At 38.0% G+C, this 21704-nt stretch overlaps 1 protein-coding gene across 1 annotated transcript in view; it reads left to right on the forward strand.

Moving 5' to 3' along the window:
• The window catches only part of GALNT14 (polypeptide N-acetylgalactosaminyltransferase 14), a 294843-nt gene that overhangs the window by 138720 nt on the left and 134419 nt on the right, over positions 1-21704 (forward strand). Inside the window, exon 2 of the mRNA XM_063304437.1 lies at positions 1362-1531. Coding sequence (XP_063160507.1) covers positions 1362-1531 — 170 coding nt within the window. The remainder of the gene's footprint in view (positions 1-1361; positions 1532-21704) is intronic.

Consider the following 21704-nt stretch of genomic DNA (forward strand, 5'->3'; position numbering starts at 1 on the left):
AACTGAGCGCACCTGCCTAATAGTGAGAAATCAATGTGATTATTTGTATCTCTTCAAAGAGGCCTATTCCCTGGTTCTGGACAAGCAGTGCCCCTCTCTCTGCAGGCTGGCTGGTAGCCACATGACAGTGGACTTTTACCACCTGGAGCTGATTTGATTCTGATACTTGTACTTTTTAAGTATGCAAACATTCTGGTTCTTTTTTACTATGGTTTCTGGGCTGGTATAATAGATGATGGCTTTGACTTTTTGGATTGAAAGGATCTGTTGATGATTGCATCTGCCTTTTTTGCAAGTAGTTGAGTAGTTGCTGAGAAGTCTGCTGTTAAAGTAAGGAGACTATTTTAAGTTTTTGGTTGGTTTCTACAGATTTCAGACTATCAAACGAAAGTATTTGTCAGTCCCTTTTGGTATCAGTTTGTGACAGGAGTATCCATTGATCCATCACTTTAATTAAAAACAGAATCACATCCTCATGACCCAAACTCCTCTCTTTTCATACATGTGTACAAGATCACAATACATGCATGAAAGCACCATGATGGCACTATGCTGTTTTCATAGTTTGCCCCCCACTTGACTCCCATCCCAGCAGATGTCTCTGGTTTGTGAATCTTTTTCAAAACCGTTCACATGTTACTTTTTACGTATTACTTTTCTTCTAGAATATGTGTTGTATAGTCTAGTGATAATGCAAGAACAGAAAAAAGATATTATGAGAATACATGCAAAAATGTATGTACTGTAGTGTGAAGTTTTTCCTACTCTTCCCCAAATTTGGAAATGCACATATTGAAGGGTAATTGTATTCTGGTCTGCAGTTAGGTTAGGAAATACAAATTATGCTGTGTCATATAAAATGTGACAAAAACAGATTTCTCTCCCAACCCTAGTTTGTGGCTATGTACAAAATGTCTCCTGAATTGATTCAACAGATTTACGTGCATTTGATTTTCAGCTGATTAAATCTGAGTTATGTTGACCTGAAACATCACTATAATGCATTCTGCTTTGCAGCCAGAAGCATATGCCAGAATACAAAGCAGTGACTGATCCTCAATAGTGCAGGATGAATCTGCATGTACTTTCTTTAATTTGAAGGAAAACAATTTTCAGATGTATGATCTTGTTTTTGAAATGACAACATTCTGTATGAACAAGAAAAGAAAATGACTGTTAACTGTCCTATTTGTGTATTATTATATCATATTATATAATATTTAGTTTTTAAAAATTGGAAGAAGTATACCCTGTTTTTGCTCAAAATAGTCCAAGATTGTTAAATTAAAAACAACAAAAGCATGAACATTCAGTTCCAATTATTTATTTTCCTCATGGAGTTTACGTTTATGCATAAACAGGGTTCCGACATTGACTGGGATGATCTCTGGGATCAATTTGAAGAAAGAAAATATCTGAGTGTCCGGAGATGGAAAGGTGGAGAGGATCCATATAGATTGTATGCCTTTAACCAACGGGAGAGTGAACGGATGCCCAGTGACCGTGCCATCCATGATACTAGGCACAACAGGTATGGTATCCCATTTTCCTAGTTGTATATTGTAGATTGTGCATTAATTATACCTAATCTATAGAGAAAAACAGAGAATAAAGCAGTATGATTAAGCCATTCAGGGTCCTATGATTTCTAGTAGAATATAAAATGGGACTTCTAAATTATGATTGAGAGCCACTTTGGTGTTGTTGTTAAGGGACCAGGCTAGAAACTGGGAGACCATGACTTCTAGTCCTGTCTTAGGCCCAAAGCCAACTGGGTGACTTTGGGGCAGTCACTCTCCCTCAGCCCTAGGAAGAAGGCAATAATGGCAAACCACTTCTAAAAATGTTGCCAAGAGAACTGCAGGGATCAGTCCAGTCAGTCACCAGGAGTAAAGACTGACTTGAAGGCACTTTACTGTTCAGCACTGGAAAAACAACATATGGCTCAACTATTTCACAGAATTGGTTAATATAGATCAGCTATGGATGACTGTAATAAATCAAGGCATCGATTTATTGATAAATGTATGCCTTGTATGTTTATCTGTAGCTTTTTTCTCTTTATAATTTTGTGTTTTCTTTTTCTTTGTGTTTTTGTATTCAGTTAATTTTTTTAAAAAAAGACTGACTCAATTGCATAAAAAAGACATTACTATTAGCTTTATTTTTGTGACCTTTCTGCTTTTTAATAAATATTGCATTTAAAATATTACTTGATAAGTGCAGAGCCTGTCTTTAAGAATATATACATAAACAGGTGCAATAGAGTTAAAAATACCAGGTTAAACCAAAGTTTGCACTATCAATATAAAACTGGCTACTGGCCAACATTATTATTGAACTGAATTGGCCATTTTAAAGGCCTATTTTTCTAGTTTGGTGAAATCCTTTTCAAGTTTCTAGTTTTGACTTAAGCGGATATCAGCAGACTTGATCATCTCACTGATCACCTAATTCCAGAATATTTATGAAGACTGTGGCCTAAACATGTAAATTAATTATTAAAAACATACCAGGGAGCAGCTAATTCTTCATAAAAATGTACCACTGTTTATCTGAAACAGAAGTAAAGTTAGTTAATTGTAGTCCTGTTGTTGTTGTTGTTGTTAAAACTGGTGTCATACTGGCCACTTTCTAGTTCTCTTGCAAAGAGATCAATCTTAGTCACATAATACATCTTTTCTTAATTCAATTATTTTTGAGTGTTTTAATTCTTTTGTATAGATATCATTGGGACCCAGTATTTTTTATTAAAATGTGTCTATGAGGTCTAGAATTTCATAAATTGGGATCACTATTTGTCCCAATTCCTGTATACCTGAAAATAGTGTCAGGGTTGAGTTTCTGCTCTATATCTTCTGAATGTAGCATGATTTTTCTAGAATGAATTACAGCAAGTCATCCCTGTATTACTGTTTTACTTGAAATTATGTATATGACATTTCCAACAACAACAACAACAACAAAATTAAAGGATGGAAATTGGTAGGATCTCACAATTCCATCCTCATATGTTTTTCCATATCTATTTTCATTTTTTTCTGATTATATGGGTTTATGCTTCAAACAATACTCTGTATTTCCTATTTTACATATCTTCAAGTGATTTGAAATATCTTTCACCTCTGAATCTGCTGTGTCAATTGCTCCCACAATGATTTTCTTCAAAAGGATCTGGTCGTTTTTCTGCTTTGCTTGGTCTCCAAAGACTTGTGAATTGCACTACATGCCCTTCATGCACTACATCCTTTTACATTACAAGGCATGTAATGTCACTATTCTTTGCTCAGCAAAACTTTGCCAAATTTGGAAATGAAATTACAGTAACTATTAGGAGGAGAGAGATTGACAACATCCATCTTGGATTTTATATTTTACATTTACATTTAAGAAGTACTGTTTTTATTGTATTTTAATCTGTATTTATTTTTAGTTTTCTTGTAAACCACCCAGAGTCGCTCTTTGAATGAGATGGGCGGTGACAAAATTTGAAATATAAATAAATACAAATAAAAACATATCAAGTTGCTTTTCATGAGTGAGTTGCAGGTGGCAGTTGGCTCAAACTGCATGAAAATGTAGAAGCTTTGGAAAGTAAAAAGGAAACTATATATTAGGTCCTTGTCTCTATCTCCTTCCAAGTCACTGTTGTTTTTTTAATGAATTGTTCACTTCAACTCTTCTTTAATTCCTAAGAAGAACAAACCAGCAATTGAGTCAGTTTTATGCTAGGATTATTTTCCTTAGAAAATATTCAACTATATTTTCCTTTATTTGTAATGTTTATACACATCCTTGGAGTAACATTAAGCAGATTAACATTCAGATATAAGATCTTATATACATAGATGTTCCCGTTGCTGTCTTTTTCCTAATGCTTTCTTGCATTCTGTTTGCCATTTGGATGGCTGAGTTGTAGTGAGATGCTATATTCAAGAAGTTGGCCACAGTGGAGAGATACAACAGCTAGCCAGAGTTAGCAATACAGCAGCTCATTCAGAACGCCATCAGTAGAAATTACTAAATTCTAACACATTTACTTTAAACTGCCATTGCATTAAAGCTATGGAATCCTTAACAATTCTAGTCTGTTGTAGATATTATCTTGAATCGTTTTGCCTCATCTGTGGATTTTGCCACTTAGCTAGCTCTCCACACTCCTTCTGGGCATCAGTGGATATGTGAAATAGAGTGGCTTCCAACAGAGCACAGTAGGGCAACTTGCAGTTTATCTCTCTAATTTTGTTAAAAATGGATCATGCATGCGTGCTCATGGTCTTTCCTATAGTTGCTGAACCTTGAAAAGATCTTCCATCTCTTGATCTATGACTACTTTACCCCGTGTAAAAAATAATTGCTGATTTTTTATTCTAAAGGAATAGGAGAACATCAAGGTTTGAGGGAAGTTATTCTTATGCAGGTATGCAAGTTGTTGATATATGCATTTGAGCAGTTTACAAGGAGGAAGCACCTCATCTATTCCATGCTTCTCTTGTCTGAGCACTGGTGAAGACAAGCTATGATAAAGGCTCAAGATGCATTAAATTGACTGTAGGCTGGGCAATTTAATTTAATACCATTCAAGTGTGCTGTCTTATCCTGTAAATTTCATCACTATTTTATAAACATGCATAATTTAATCATGATTAACCACTTTGAAATTCATAGTATCTTATACTGCATAAAAGACAATTTTACCAGGGTGCGTACTAGAGCCTCATAGCATCTCTCACTGACAGATCCTACTGAGCATTAAAAGTGTTTACGTTTGGCTAAACAGTGCACCACAGAAAATAGAAAAGTTCAATTTCTCCAACTTTATTCCTTAGCAAGGCAGCAATGTTTCTTTGTATTGCTGACCACATTCAGGAAAGTATATGAAAATATTGGTTTGCTTAGTCAGTTTAGCTGTCTGAGGGTAAGTCATATTAGGCTGAGGAATTGTCTTAAAGGTGGATTAAAAATAATATACAAATAATCCACCCCAAAGAGCCTTGCTGAAGGTTTGCTGTTAATCTATTAAGCTGGGGAACAGGTAGCAATGCAGCACAGAAGAAACAATAAGTAGATTAGACTTGGTCCCTTCTCCCAAAACCTGCAGGCTGTGTCACATGTAGATCTAAGGTTGTTGTTGTTGGTGTGTCTGTTTCATTCTCTCTCTCTCTCTCTGTGTAATTCCCTTCTTACTGTTTACAATGCACATATTTTTGCACATACCATTCCCACCCACCAAACTGTTTCTTAAATGGTGCAGAATAGATGAGGGATCACCTGGTGTCCTAGTTTCCATCTCTATTCTGCTACTGCTTTGTACATAAAAGGGTTAAATCTGGAATAACCAAAGTCTACTCCCTTTGGGACTATCATGCTAATCACACACTGTATTGTTTCAATATTGGGAAGTTCTATGCCTTTTGATATACAGTAGATAGGTATAATGCAATCTCTTCCCTTTTATTTCTTGCTTGATATTCATATTACCCTGCTTTTGCCTGTTTTTCATTCCTTTTTGCCAACTAAAGAAATAAACATCGAGCTGTATTTCTGCTAGCTGAACTGAGTGGTGTGTGCTTGCTCTGATCTGGAGATAGGGATTGACTGGGAGTCTACTTGGTAGAAATTAAACTGGAAATTGCACACAGTAATTTTCCAACAATATTAGGGAAAAATATTATTGGGCAGACTGACTTGTAACTTCAGCTAATAAGTATTTTTTTAACAAAGAAAAAACCAAAACACTTTTACATGCTCTTCACAGTAACTTGCTAGGGAGAGCCACCACTAAACATCTCTAAAAGTTCCAGAGGGTGAAATTCTCCTTGTTTCTGAATATCTGTGTGGCTGTTAGTTTCTAGTAGCCTGTCAGTCAAACATGAGCAGTGAGTCATCTTGCCACAGTCTATTTACAAAGTGCACTGTGATGCCAGTCTGTATCTGCCCCCGAACAAGCTGTCTGATAACAAACTACAGTTCCTATTGGAAGTTCTTATTTTCCTCTCTGCCACTGTATCTTTCCTGCTTCCATTGCCTACTCTACTGAATGCCTGCTGCTTTTGACTTTCAGGACACCTTTCCACAGCACTTTCCTGAATACTTAGCAAACACTACAACGTTCACTGTGTTGTTTTGACAACTCCAATAAATCTGAACCCAATTACTGTGTCAAAGGAAGAGGAAAAAAAACATACAAGTAGACTGAACATCTGCGTTCTGCCCATCTCATGCTCCAATTAAAAAAAACAACCCAGCTCTTTGTGAAGCTAATATCAGCCTTTCACTCTGCACATGTTTAGAACTGAAGTGTTTAAGAAGGATGGGCTTCGGACCAAAAAGCAGAATGAAATAGCTGCTGGGTTAAATCTACCCTCTACAATAGGGCAGATGGCAAGTATTCCATTTATTATTTCTCTCTAAGAACACCAGCCTCTCTATTTAGTTATTAACTGACACCCATCAGGGCTGTCAGCTTCCCTCTAGAGAAAAGAGCATGTGGCTACTGTCTGAAAGCAAATGAATATCTCAGCAGTACTTGCAGTTAAGCACTGATGCAATATTATCTCATATAGATTGGCTCCCACCATGATGATCACATTAAGTTTCCAGGAAAAAAGGAGAGTTTTACAGGGAAACAACACAGTTTTGAACAGTGTCAAAATAAGGGAGTCTATTTCAAGGTCAAGCAGCATAGCCTCTTCTGAGATTGGACTACATCTGTTAAGGTTAGAATTGCCCGTTCCAATATCTGAACACTTTTGAACAGACAGAACATTTCTGGTATGATAGGAACAGGTATCAGAATGGTTTGACTTTGAAACATTTTGCATAAATTCTAATAGCTAGTAAGAACAATAAACCAATTCTATAATTAGTTGGTGTGAAGAACTGTTTGATATAGACCTGGCTACAAATGGCCTTTCAAAATTCCCGATCCAATTTCTGGGTAGAGGAATTGTCTGAATAGTTTCTCCAAAAGTAATTGTTTAACCATTTATTGCCTTTTTTGATGACAGTAGCATGCTTAGTGAAAAAGAGAAATCTTCCTTTAGGATTTAATTGAAGCCAGAGAGGTTGTAGACTGTTGGGGTGACAATTCTACAGTGGAAGACAGACACTAATTGGGCACTTCGTAACTAAAAATGTTTCAAAAACATTACATTCTAGCCAGAAGAATTTAACTGAAATTCTCTTCTTGGGAAGAATTTCAGCAAACTGAGTAAGAACTGATAGGAGGAAAATATAGAAGAATTTCTTTGTCTGGCAGGAGATTCATATCAAATTAGGATTGAATATTCATGAGACTGAACAGTCCTAGTAACCCAAAGGAATTAGTGCAGATATATTTATGATACGTTATCATTTTTTAAATATTTTTAGTAGGAGATAACAGTAATATCTCACTTGAGGGAATGATATTAAAGGCAAAACTGAAATACTTTGACCACATAATGAGAAGACAGGACACCCTGGAGAAGATGCTGATGCTAGGGAGAGTGAAGGGCAAAAGGAAGAGGGGCCGACCAAGGGCAAGGTGGATGGATGATATTCTAGAAGTGACGGACTCGTCCCTGGGGGAGCTGGGGGTGTTGACGACCGACAGGAAGCTCTGGCGTGGGCTGGTCCATGACGTCACAAAGAGTCGGAAGCAACTGAACGAATAAACAACAACAAACAGTAATATCAGTGATACTAATTTTAAAAATGCAAAATTGTATGGAATGGTATTTAGCCATTGGAAAAATTGTATCTGCCAGCAGAACAGATTCCTCATCTCCTTTGCATTTCTGCTGGGGAGAGAGAGAGGATTTTCCAGCAAGCTACACTGACACAGGCAATTATAGAGTTCAAATACCTCTGTGATAATGAACTCCAGAGTGCCTTAGATAACCCACTCTCTCCATTATCTTCAATTCCTCATCTTCTGAATGTGAATAATAATGGACTATAGGCTACAATAACTTGAGAATTAGTCTTGTAACATAGTTGTGGCAGAACTTGTAATGGATATTTTTCAGTCTATGAATCTGAGAACTCTTGGAAAGTTGCGGTCTACCAAATGTTCCCTTTGTCCTTGCTGGTATAATCTATCAGGGCTGGAAATGGCATGTGGATTTAATTTATGTTTCTCTCTACTGCCACTGCTTAGAAGGAAGCAGCAGTGAAGTTTTTACAGGTAGTCCTTGTTTAGCAACCACATTTGGAACTCTGTCATTAAGCAAAATGGTCACTAAGTAAAACAGTGACTATGCTTATAATCTTACTTCAGTTTTCCTTAGTTTTACAGACCTGCAAAAGTTGTAAATGTGAGGATTGGTCACAAAGTTACTTTTTCATCACTACTGTAACTTCAAACTGTTGCTAATTGATGCAGTCACTAAATGAGGACTACCTGTATTATGAAACCATTGGTTTGGGATACTTTTGCCCAGATTTTAATAGGCAAACTCTTAGATAAAGTAATTAGAGATTGTAGCAACTGCCTAATTCCAAACAGGGTTGTCTTGGCTTCCTTGGACCCATACCTATCTGGTTGTAAGTCTGAAATAGTCACCCTGGTAGATGACTCACAATAGGTAGATGAATACATTAGGAATTGTAATTGTAGAAAAACTGATATGCTTGTTGGTAACAGCTCCAGAGGAGCTAAAATGGGGTGGAAAACAGAAGTGAGTCACATGCATCTTTTTGTAACGTTTATTTGATGTGTTGCCTTCTGTAGAATGCCTAGAAGTTGTATATTCCCCTTCTTACACTCCTCAGCTATTGGATTATGTTCTAATCACTCATTTTTGCACTGAGTTGGAAGAATCTGAGCATTTGATGGGGTCTTGTAGAGTTACCTAGGAGGTTTTTGAACCCATAGCTTTCAAAGAAATGTGCAGTGTCCTTTATGATGCCACTTCTACAACTTGTTAGCTTGCCCCTTGCCTCTTTTGCCTGGACTAGGCTGCCAGGGAAAGGATGAGGAACTGGGTGCTCCTGTTAGTCAACCCAGAATTTCAACTGGTGCAGAATGTGGCTGCCTATGTGATAATAGACCTGTCATTACTAAATTACATCATTATTACAGGAGCTGTGTTGGCTTTGTTTGTTCCTGAGTGCAGTTCAAGTTGCTGGATATCTTTGAGATCACCTATCCCAATTGGAATCTGACTACCCAAGTGTGTACAGAGAGTGCTACTGATGGTTTCTACATACTAAGGTATTTGGTATGGTGGGCCCAGAAGCAGGCACTCTCTTTGGGGACGCATCTCCTATGTAACTGCTTGAACATAGAGGAGAGCAAGTCCTCTTCCCCGTGATCTTGTAAAAAGACAGTGGGAGAATAGAATTCTGCCTGACTGAAATGTGGCACAATGGATACTATTGTTGGTTGTATACTGACTCTTCATTATATTATCTTTTATTTTTTTGCATACCGTTTGCCATACACTGCTTAGAGTTGGTTTTGACTGAGGTAGCATAAAAGTCTCAGAAATAATTACTGCATAGCGTACTAGTACAGCAGAAAAATAGAATTGTCTGCTTAAACTACAACTCTCAGAATATTCCAGTATTTAAAGTTCTAGTAATAAATAATAAAGAGAGAACAAACGGCACTTACCACATAGTATACATAACAAAAATCATTTTATGAGAACAGACAAGTGGAGAAAATCTCAAAAGTAAGATTTTGTTTGCTTTGCTTTTTAGGAGGGGAACCTATTGGTTCCATAGATCAGATGACAACATTGTCCTTCCAGAAGCTATCCTCAGTTTATTCCTCAGGCAGGATGGATTGTTTCATTTTGGAAATGACTTCTCTGTATTCACTAGATTTTTTTTTCAGACTAGTATACATCTATCCATCCATCCAAAAAACCAGATGTAGATCTTTATATCCTTACCTGCCTGAGGAAATTGCACAGGTACTCTGATGGTATCAGGCAGCTGGCCATTTTCTCAATTATGTTCCTTTAAAACAGTTGGAAAAGCCCCCAAAGGTGCAAAAAATCCCTCAACTCAAACCTTTATCACCAGCAAGGGAAATTTGCAAATGTTAGATCCAGTGTAATTTGCATGTAGTTCAGTATGAGGACTGTAGAACAATTCAGATTCAAAGGTGAAAAGATACTTTGGAGCAGCAGGAATGTGAATGTAGCACCTGTTTACAACTCCTTAACTTAGATATATCTTTTTCCTAGCTGCAAAGGGCAGCATTAAGGAATTGCAGACAGGTGTCAGGTTTGTACCTTGAAGCACTGTTTTTCATTTGCATCCGAAGCACTGCATAAACCCATTCAATACCATTGAAATTGAATCCTTAATGTATATTTCTGATCAGCTGCTACTAATTTGATCAACATAAGCTTTCCACTGAATCCCATTTCTTCCTTTGCACCTTTTGTTCCATATCCTTTGTCCATTTTAAAATAAACAACTTTTTTTCAGACGTAAAGAGCTAAAGCTGAAAGTGTGCCAAACATGCATCCATCATCCATCCAGCTAGCTAATTTATAGATTGCTCTACTCCTGCTGGTGTAAGGATTGATTTCCTTGAAAAATTTGTGGTGTAAATCTAATTATTTTCAGATGCCAAAACAGAAGGATCTCTAGCTAGCATTACAAGTAGTAGTTTAGTTGCCCATAACAACCAGAAAGATTTTGTGGGACAGTGTGTCCATGGAAATGAAGCTTCATCATGTATATACCTGCAGGTTTGGTGGAACTGTCTGCTCCCTGATGAGCAGGCCTTTAGCAGTAGTAGGAGAAGCCCACATTCAGGAGTAAATCACTGTTAAGGAGAAGCAGCAGCATAGGGCCTTTATGAGTGGTGGAGGCATTGACTGCATAAGAGTAATGTGAAAACCAGGGATTTTGCTCCCTCAAGAAGACATCATGGGATGTCTCCAACCCTACCTAGTTAAGACATTGACTCCTCCTCTGATTCCAACAGGAGACCTAGGTATACTAATATCAGAGTGTATTTCTTGGTTTAGAAATGCTCATTTTAAGAAAGAGCCTAAAATTCCTCATGGGTGAAAACCTGTGCATGTGTAAAGTCCTATTTAAGACTGGGAACTTTGGACTTTACACTACTAGCTTGCAACGTGCAATTCTGAAAGCCTAGAAACACAATAACAAGTTATTTGTTGAAAATAACTGACTGCATTTTCTTGATTCATTTATATATGATTAATTGAACCATACCTTACTCAGTATGATTTGCTGGATTCAGATAATATACCAATCCATAAACTAACAGCATGAACTAAATCGCCATAATGCACCATGCTGAAATGTGATTGGCTTCTTTGTGGTTTAGTGTGTTGATTGAACCCAGCCAAATGTGGTTTGTTTCATTGTGGCTTAGTATGTTGTGTGAATTCAGTCAGTTATGAATTGTTTAATTTATGTTTAAGCAAGCAATAACCCAACATGAAGTGCAGGCCTGGCCAGTGCTACCCCATCAATGTCAGTCCTGTGTTCCTTACTCTTTTCTGTTGAAACCTTGACTCTGCTTTTGGACTCTGAATGTTCCATCTCCTGCTTGAGCCTTATATACAAGCCTTGGCCTGCCTTTTTACTGTGCTGTGAATTACTGTTATTCTGTATTGTAAGCCTGGTTATCAGCTTGCTTGTTAAAAAGCCCAGTGTGGGTATCACTTTCATTTTCTTCCGTGCAGGCAGTGTTATTTCCAGAAGGAGAAGCTTGTTGTCAACTAACTTCATTTGCCCCATTTCATCTCACTCACTCCTTGTTATGCCTTATTGTGAGACAGGTCCATAGACTCCTAGAGCAGCAGGAAAAAAAATAGCAGCATGGCACTCAATAAGAATCCCATAAACATACCAGCAGAATCCAATTGGGTGAGGCCATTTCAAATCTGATGCAACATTATTGTCATAGATTCTACTGATTGTTTACAAAAGAACTTGTCTCTTTAAAATATAGAAAATAGTCATTTGATTTATTAGATAAAGCAATATGAAGTTGGAGCCAACATTTTGCTGCAAATCTCACTGTATATTCCGTATGCTGTGTGTGTGTAAGAGAGAGAGTGATATCCTGAATAAAGTCATCTACTTAGGCTTGGCAGTTTGGAAATGTAACAGTGAGTGGGATGACTTGCCCACAGCAAAAATAAAGAAAAAAATCTTCGTGATTGCTTTGGGTTTCTGCCATCTGCAGGAGATACTTCCCAATGAATTCAGACATGCCAGGGTTCCACGGTTTTCTTGCTCCATATGTTAGCCTTACTGACCTCCACTTTCCAAATGGTACATTGATTTTACAGATATGTAAATGCTGTTAGTTTCTGCTGGTGGTATATTGGTGTTGCCTTGGCAGTTCTTTTAAAAGAGGTAAAAGTGTAAAAAAAAACTGAAAAAAAGAAGGTAATGTGCATAGAACATTAACCAAGAAATTGGTGTTTTAAATGATTACTTAAAGTATTCATTGTTTTTATAGTGTTTTCTATGAATTTATAGTGTTGTGGCCTTATAATAAGCTTGGTATATTTTATCTATCTATCTATCTATCTATCAAATTTCACCACCGCCCATCTCCTCCTGACAAAGGGACTCTGGGCGGTTTACAATAGAGCTAAAAAATTAAAATACAATAAAACCACAATTAATACCTTAAATATAAATATAAATACAAAATTTAAATATCAAATTTATTTTGTTTGATGTTGGTCACTATTTTATTTTGATGATGTCTCTTCCAGATTGTTGGCAGTGATGTCACACAGATTTACTAGATCCTTTAACTGAAGATAAAAGCCAGCATTATTACATAGTAGAACTAATATTCTCTTACATTAAAGACCTTGCCTTCCTGCTGTCATTACAGCTAAATTGTATTTTCAGATCAAAACCTCTTATCAAATAAGCTTTATTCCATTCTTCTGTAGAAACTAATATACGATGGGGACAGACAATTTAAACATCCAGCTTACAGAAGATATAGGCAATGCTCCACATAAACTACGATTCTCAGCAACCCCAACCAGCATAGCCTGTAGTGAAGGATGCTGGGAACTACAGTTAGCAACATCTGGAAGGCTATTTTCCCATCCTTCTTTTATAGATCACAAGCTGAGGTTATAGCATAAATTGCTGAATGCAGTCCAAGAGGCCTTCAACTGATCTGTGACTTACATTCTAGTTTGTAGCTTAGTTGCAGGAATGAAAATGGAGTTGGATTGGTGGGCCTCTAATATGGATGAGGTTACAGTTGGGGTAGTTGCTCAGTTAGAAGGGCAGATGCTGTCTAAAGAGGGGGGCCTGGCATCTCTAGTGACAAGGATCAGAGAGGAGAGAGAAAAATCTGTGCTTAGATTTGGGAGAGCCATTATGAGTCAGTGTAAGCAGTGCTGGGCTAGATGGAGAAACAGTCTTCATATAACAGTATGTCTTGTTCATCTGTTCTATGATAGCATATACAAGTAAAGACAAGATCCAGCTTTTCAGTGGGATGGAAAAGTAGGCTCAGATTTGATAACAACTGTCCTAACAGTCAGGAATCATGCTGAGACGAGGAATAGGTCTCTAGTGTTTATTACTGCTACATTAAACAGAATCCTAACAAACTGAAGAAGCGTGGGAAAACCCAGACAGATAAACCCCAAAAGCTAAGGCGGGCCTGATCTGTGTCTCTTTGAATGGCTGCTTAATTCCTCAGTACTACGCATGCGTTTTCCACCCTGGATGGGGGCCCCCTCCTGCTCGCCATCAGTACTCATGACAACAACTGAACTCTGGGGATGCGGGGAGAGGGGATGTCAAGGAGCTGGCCAGAATAATATCCCAAACCAGGATCATCTAGAATTTATACAGGGTTTCCAAAATCAGCCAATTATTCAGTGCTTGACAGGTTATACATTATAGATTTTTTTAAAAAAATTAACTGTAGTTTTTGTACAGACTGAATAGTTGAATTCAGTGTTACCAATTTATACTTGGGGTTCCAGGCCCAATACATTATTAGAGGGAGAGAGAGAGGGAGAGGGAGAGATATTTTTAAGTAATTATTGTTAAGGCTTAAAAATAGTCAGGTGCTCTGGAATAATTCCACAGAAAGCTGTTTTTGAATCAGCACAGAGATACATTTGGACAGAGAGAGAAGCTGGGCACAGATGGATTGTGTGTATGGTGTATGGACATGTCTCATATCAGTAGCAAGAAAGGGGCAGAACACAGGAAACTCTTTCTGGAGTTCTTCAGTATCCAACCCATCCTCAGCATGGAATTAATCTTGTTGCTTTAGGGTGAGTAGGATTCAGTATCTTCCCCCTACCTCTCCTTCTTCTCCAAGTCTACATATTTACTATATTCAGCAGAGGGAATTGAGGGCGAAAAAAAACAGCTGATACACTAATGCCATCATATAAATTTATAGTAAGACATTTTGAGTATTGTGGACAGATGTGGTTACTATACTAGAAAAAGATATTGCAGAGCTGGAAGAGGTGCCAAAAAAGGAGGAGGGCAATCAAGATGTTTACATGGCTGTAGTAGCTGCCTTATGAGGAAAAAGTACAGCTCAGGGATTTCTTAGCTTGGAGCAAAGGCAGATAAAAAAAGACGTGATAGAAATACATAAAGTCATACATAAAATGAAAAATGCCATAAAGAAGTTTTTCTCCCTTAGAACTGGGGTGACCCATTAAAAATAAATGCAAAGAGATTGAGGATTGGTACAAGGAATTATATGATATGTAGGGATGGTATGACTGTTGCCGTCATCAGATGAGGCTATGGTCACCAATTTTGATAGTTTTAAAACATGACGCGACAAACTGTCATGAGCACTGATGGTGAGCAGGAGGGGGCCCCTATCCGGGGGGGGAAAACACATGCGTAGTACTGAGGAGTTAAGCAGCCATTCAAAGAGACACAGATCAGACCCGCCTTAACTTTTGGGGTTTATCTGCCTGGGTTTTTCCCACGCTTCTTCAGTTTGTTAGGATTTTCTGTCTAATGTAGCAGCAATAAAGCACTAGAGACCTATTCCTTGTCTCAGCGTGGTTCCTGGCTGTTAGGACACAAACTCAGGTAGTATCAATCCGCTAGGAGTTACTAGTTTGAGTGACTGTTTACTCTCTACATAATCACAGGCAATATATCTTAAATACTAAATGTTAAGTAGTAACAGTGGAGACCTATCACCTTCCTGTCCGTGTTCATGAACTTCCTGTGACAGCAGGTATTGAACCAGCTGGGCTCTTGGCCTGATCCAGAGAGGTTCCTCCTATGCTTTCATGTTTAATGTGTGTGTGTGTGTACACATACACACATACTCACATGACTCTTCTACAGTCCTGTGACACCTCTGCTCTGTACGCTGCACTGTACATAATTTTTAGGGACATTATGTAACAGACACTTGGCTTTGACAAATACTCCTCCTGAACCTACCCGTAATATTGAAGTTGAACTATATAATACTCAAAAGATTGGAAAGTGTTGTATGGAAAAGTTTTCACTGGGATTTGGGAATGTTTACATTTTGTAAGAACCAGTTTGGCAAGGTGATTAAGGTCCTGGACTGGGAGCCGACTGAGTGACTTTGGGCCAGTCTTTCTCTCTCAGCCCTAGGAAGGAGGCAATGGCAAACTCCGTCTGAAAATGTGCCAAGAAAACCACATGGGTTTATCCATGAAGTTGCCAAGAGTCAAGACTGACTCAAAGGCCCTCAAAAAAGTCAAATGTAAGTTCTAAAATGAATATATGATATAAAATAAATATAATCAATGAAGGATGTGTTTACGTAAGAAAGATGCCCTCAGTGCTATGGATGTTGTGGCCAGGTGTAACTCTCTGTGAAGGAGTGCCATAAATGACTGTCCCCCACAGAGCGGGCAGTTGTGTTACATGTCCTTAAAGAGTTAACATCCTACACCTTCAACTCACTTCTGCAGATTTAATTTATAAGCTAAATAAATTTAGTTTTCTTTCAGACATTGTGCCTGTATTCATTTTCAGTTTCTGAATGCAGGAGCCTTATGGCCATAAAAACAACCCTATATATAGGTTTTGCTGCATTGAAGATAAGTAAAAGCAATTAGATTTCAACACAGTGAGCCTTTGGTTTATATGGTCTCCAGAATCTGTATTGATTTCTCACATTGTTTTGTTTTCTGCTACCATATTTAGTTAACTTTCCAGGATTTTTCAGACCAAACCTGACTAGTGAAGGAAACCTTTGAGTCACAGTAAGGTTGTATGTATTTTGGGTAAGCAAGACCTGCGAGGAAATATTTAGGGGAATATTCCATAAAAGGCCATTTCTGAAGAACTTGTGATTTGGGGGAATTCTCCTGAGGTAGAGCAAATAGGGCGCAGAAGAAAAAGAGAAAAAAAGACACCTCTTAGATGATGGAGTACATGCCAAGATGTGCTTGTTTGTATTCACAAGGCAGGTTGTTCAATTTGATTCTCCTCTAAAACCCTCTAAGTGGGTTTTGACTAGCAGGCACTGGAAAGGTAACTATATTTGGAGGAAGCAGACAAGGCAATGAGTGGAACAGCAGAGAATTTATTGGTAAAGAGGTGACGTTAAAATCTAATTGCTTCCACTTACTCTCCAAGTGAAAAAAAAAAGTGATGGGTTAGTCGCAGGTAGGACAGAAATGAAAATATGACAGTTTTATAATATTCTGCTTTGCAGTGTGCAAGCATTTTCCTTTTGCCCTTTGGAGCTGTTCAAACTGTCAGTCTCCTGAGTGCTTCCTTCCGTCCAGGGCTCAAACTGGGCTCATTTGGGCTCATGCACGACTGCCAGTAATATAAACAAAGATCATGCATATTAATCCTGCAGCAATTTATGCCCCACTAGTTGGTGAGCTGCTCTCAATGTCTTTTTTTTGCTGGGGGGGAGGGTAAGCATAGCTAAAAGAGCATGATTTCTTGGGAGAATTAGTGGGCTTGTTTCCCTGCTGTTCCTGAAACAAGCGTAACAAATGAAGCAGCAAGGTCTACTCAAAGTGAGTTGCCTGATTTCTTTAAGACAGGTAAAGATCTCTAATTTTCCTTCAAGGTTCTTATACGTAATGGAACAATTTAACAAATATTATGCATGTGATTTTTACTGCACTAAGTGGTTGGAATGCTTTTCATTTAGGAGAGAAAGAGCTTGTGAGTGTCGGTTGCATCTTTCTCATTTAACTGAGTGCAAGTTAAATAGCACTCTGCATGTTGTACTTTGCATACTATGTACTGCATCAAAGAGTTCTGTCTGATAAAGACAAAAATTAGCTTTTCCTAAAGATCTGAATCTGTGCTCTCCATCAAAGTTTGCACTGTCTTGAAAGAAATAAGAGTAGCTTTGTGGGCGTTTCTAAGATCACAGTGTATTTCCTTTTGTTCTCTTAGTTAAATTCACACTAAAGCATCTTGTGAATTCAGTTGTAATTATCTGTGCTTTCACGTTTATACAAGGATTTCCCCCTTTTTATTTTTAAGTTCAACATGGCTTCTGTTCTGTCACTGAAGCTTCTTTCAGAGTCGTAAAACAATATGATTAACTATAAAAAGAGCCCTAGAGAACAATTTTTCTTTATGTTCTTTTCAGAGTATCTATATAATAATGGGTGCAATATAACAGGATACAGCCATAAGCAAAATGGTTGAAAAATAAAGTGTTTATTTTGATAGACTTTGAAGTATTTTTTCTTCATTCCAGAGTGCTGTAATGGAATGGGGGTGGAGGGAGAGAAGTGGTTAAAGTAAATACAAGTAATCTTTTGTTTAGTGACTGCCTTGTACAGTGACCGTTCACAGTTACAACAGTGATGAAAAGGAAACTTGACAACCAGTCCTCACAATTATGAGCTTTGCATGTCTGTAAAACAAAGGAAAGCTGGTCGTAAGCCCAGATGTGGTTTTACTTAGCGACCGTTTCTCTTGACAACCCAGTTGCTAGTCCCAATTGTGGTTGCTAAATGAAGACTACCTGGTCCATTGGTAAAATATGTCTACACTGCCCATTGGTTGGTATCTTTATCCACTGCTTGACAACATCTAGCGAACCCACAGATAAAGATGTACTTAGGTGCCCAAATGTCTAAATGTTACCAAAATAATCAAGCCCTTAAATCTTAAGTATAGCTGCTTGGAGATATGCTCTACTGAGTTCAGTGGGGCTCATTTTGAGGTACATTGCTGTAGCCAGAGATCTACTGTGGCACTTTTAATAAATGCCAGTGCTGATGCAAGTAAGCGTTTATGCATTCCACATATCCTTTCCTTAGGGATGTAATGAATCCTTTTGCAGGAACCTGGGAGTGGCAAGTATTTGGGAGATCATGATGGTCTTGTCCAGCTGTCCCTGGTGGTGACTGAGAAGAAATGGAACTGTACTTGTTTCTAGATCACTACAACTGCTTTCCCCTGAGTTTAGCAGCTGCTTGCTCCCCTCTGTTGTATCTTGATCTCTTCTGCTGAACCAACTCCAAGTAATCTCACTGAAGTCTGTCTGACTATTTTATGGTTCCATAAATGCATTTTTAGGCAGTCTAGTAATAATAACTGGCCTCAGACCAGCAAGTCTTTCTCTGATTACATGGCTGTGGCAGAGGATTTTGAACTTCTGCCTCTCATGTTTTGTTACAAGCTGCTGTCTTCAGCAAGCCAAGCCAAGAATACCCCGCTGACAGAGTTTATCTATTGTTCTCCCTGTTTTACTCTATAATCCCAGCTCTCTCAGTGTTTTCTAGGCACCCAAGAGACTTCACCAACATTATTGTCTAAGTAAGGTTTAGTATGATTTGTCCTACCTTCAGTGCTGTGTTATACAAGCAAGCAAATTTGCCAGAGAATACTGCACTGTTGATAAAAGAGGACAGTCACTAAAGGATAAAATAATCAGATCCCAAACCCTTAGAATTCCAGAAATACCCTACAGTTTGTGGGGCAGAGAGAAAAGCCTCTCAAGTGCCTCTTATTGCCGAGGACATTCCACTTTTGATCAATGTTATCTGTATTGTTGTTATTCTTACTGTGATTCAATTTATGTTTCTCAATAATTTTGTTGAATGTAAGCTAGAGTTTACATAAAACAAGATAGAGATTTCTAAATGCATAAAGATGCCAAAGAAGGCTGGAAGGCATGAGCTGAGGGACTTTACAAATGCACAAAAGAAAGATAGTTTAAAAAAAACATACAGCAATCTGAAGGATATTCTACATACTGAGAAAGAGAAGAAAGAGAAAGAAAAAGAGAAAGAGCCTGATCTGAATGCACCACGTTATTCTGTAACTAGATTTTCTTAGTAAATGCCAGATGTTACCAACTGTGCTGTAACAATCCTACTTTGCTAACAGAAAACTCTAGACAGGTTTCATTATAATATAATGACAATGGGGTATCCAAGAGCTTTGTTGCAGTGCCTTAATAGGTCAGTTTTTCCTATCAACCTACAACGTACAGGAAGTTGGTCTTAACGTAATCCCTTAAATGGATGATGTCTGTAGTATCTTGTGATCATAGCTCTGTGTTACTTTTTTTCCTACTCCATTCACTGTGTCTGTGGGTTCAGGTGGGATAGGAATTTGTTCAATATATTAAAAAGTTCTGGAGCAGGTCCCAGTTTCAGGAGCAACAATATTCTCACCTTTGTTGAAAAAATGCAGTACTTTTCAGAATTGATGGTGTTCAATATCTATGGTTAGTTCTGTTGTCAGAGTAACTTTCACTAGTTTTCTTTACATCCCACTGAACATTGCCACATGACATCCCCTTTTATAGTGAGATTAGCTATATATCTGTGGAAACTGGCTGTGCTTGGCTGAAAATATTCTTAGAATGCTGTTCAGGGAACAAATCCTTCCCCAGGATGGCTTACAGAATAAAGCAAAATGACCGCAGATATAAAAATTAGTAAAACTAAGGATAATAAATGAATATTATATTGACCCATCCCACCCAGTCAGGCAGAAAAGGCATGCTGTGGACCCCATCTATGAAAGAATGTCGATTGGGGGCCCCAGGAAGAGGGCCTTCTCTGCTGTAGGTCCTGCCTTATGGAATATTCTGCCTCCAGAGGTGAGGTGGTCCTCACTCTCCCAGCCTTCTGGAAAGGGGTGAAGACCTGGCTCTGCCATCTCGCATGGGGCGTGAGGAGGGGTAACCAACCCTGGGGTTGGTTAGTGTTAAAGGTTTTCCTACTAACAGATTAAGGTGCTATTGTATCTAATCATTTTGGCCGGGTGCAGAGGTTGAATTCAGCTGCCCCCTTTTCGAATGTTAATTATTGCACCTGGGGGGAGGAACCTGCCCAGACTTGTTTCAGTTCCTCTTTCTCTTCTGTGCCGGCATGTAGCAAGCCAGGTAGCTCTCAATGAGAGCTAAGTCCTTTAAATATGTTTTGCTTTTGTTTTGCTTTCTGTAAATACATTATTTTTATAGATATGCCTGGTGTGTGTGACTTTTCTGATCTCTCCTGGGCTAAAGGCTTTCCCAGCGATCTGCCAACAGTTAGCACCTGGAAGATGCTCCTGTAGTTAAAGAACTTATTTACCATCTATGCCTTGGAATATTATTTAAGAACATTGTTTTATTGTATTTTAATTAGCATTTATTCTTGTTTTATTGTAAACCACCCGGAGTTGCTCTTTGAGTGAGATGGGTGGTGACTAAATTTGAAATATAAATAAATAAATAAATACCCTGTCTTGAAATATTAAAACCTAGAAGCCATAGTAGACCTATAAGAACACCGCTTAAAAGAAAGCCATTGAAAATACTTTGGGACGTTCCTAGAGATGGGGCTTGATGGAACCTAATAGGTAATGTTCTCCATAGATAAGAGGCCACTGCAGAAAAGTCCCTGTCCTTATTCCTACCATTCTAACTCTTCTCACAGACATGAAAAAAGATACTTTGCCCCATGTTTCTTACTCATTCTGCAGCACTGTTAGGTGGGCCTATTATCCTAGAAGGACCAGCTTTCTAATAGCAACCATACAGCATCATTTTAGTGAAGTACTAAAATTGCTTCCACTGCAAAGTAGAATTCTGAAATGACTTCGGGTATTTTTAGTTATTTTGAATGCACTTTGCAGTCACTGTTAGCCATTATCGCACGAAAAGATTGTAGACTTGTTATCAATGAGAATAAGATGGCAAAACAATACTGTATAAAGATTTGCATCTAAATATGACTGTGATGAATTCTTCCCAATGAGGATTTTTTTTAGCAAACTGCCTTCATTGTCATCTTCAATTCTTTTGCTGATAATGGATGTATTTCTTGACTCCTTGACTATAGTTCAAAGATTTAATAGGAGAAGGTTCAGCTTACCAAGAAAATAATTCTGATAAAACAAGTGAGAAAGAAGTCTTATCATATCAGTTGTATGTTAGTAGAAACTATTATGTAGACATAATGGTTTCCTCATAGATATCTTGGATAAATGGGTGGATCGGGTATAGCCTAGGCATACAGTAACTTCTAAGTAAAAGTAGACAACTTTGGGGTCTCAAGTGTGTATCAAAAGTCAAGGAAAGCTTTGGGGGCTACATCCATCAACACACACAACTCCTTCCCCATATGATTTATTGTCATGTATGAAAACTCTACTTATGCATTTATGCAGATATATAGATGTACAACCTCTTTCTCACAATACTGTACCATACACATACACATATAACTTCCCACAAAGACCATTCATTCAGTCACCTCCCTAGACTTCCGTATGTACTATATACACTCTCA

The sequence above is a fragment of the Candoia aspera genome, chromosome 1 (genome assembly GCF_035149785.1).
Source record: "Candoia aspera isolate rCanAsp1 chromosome 1, rCanAsp1.hap2, whole genome shotgun sequence".
Lineage (NCBI taxonomy): Eukaryota > Metazoa > Chordata > Lepidosauria > Squamata > Boidae > Candoia > Candoia aspera.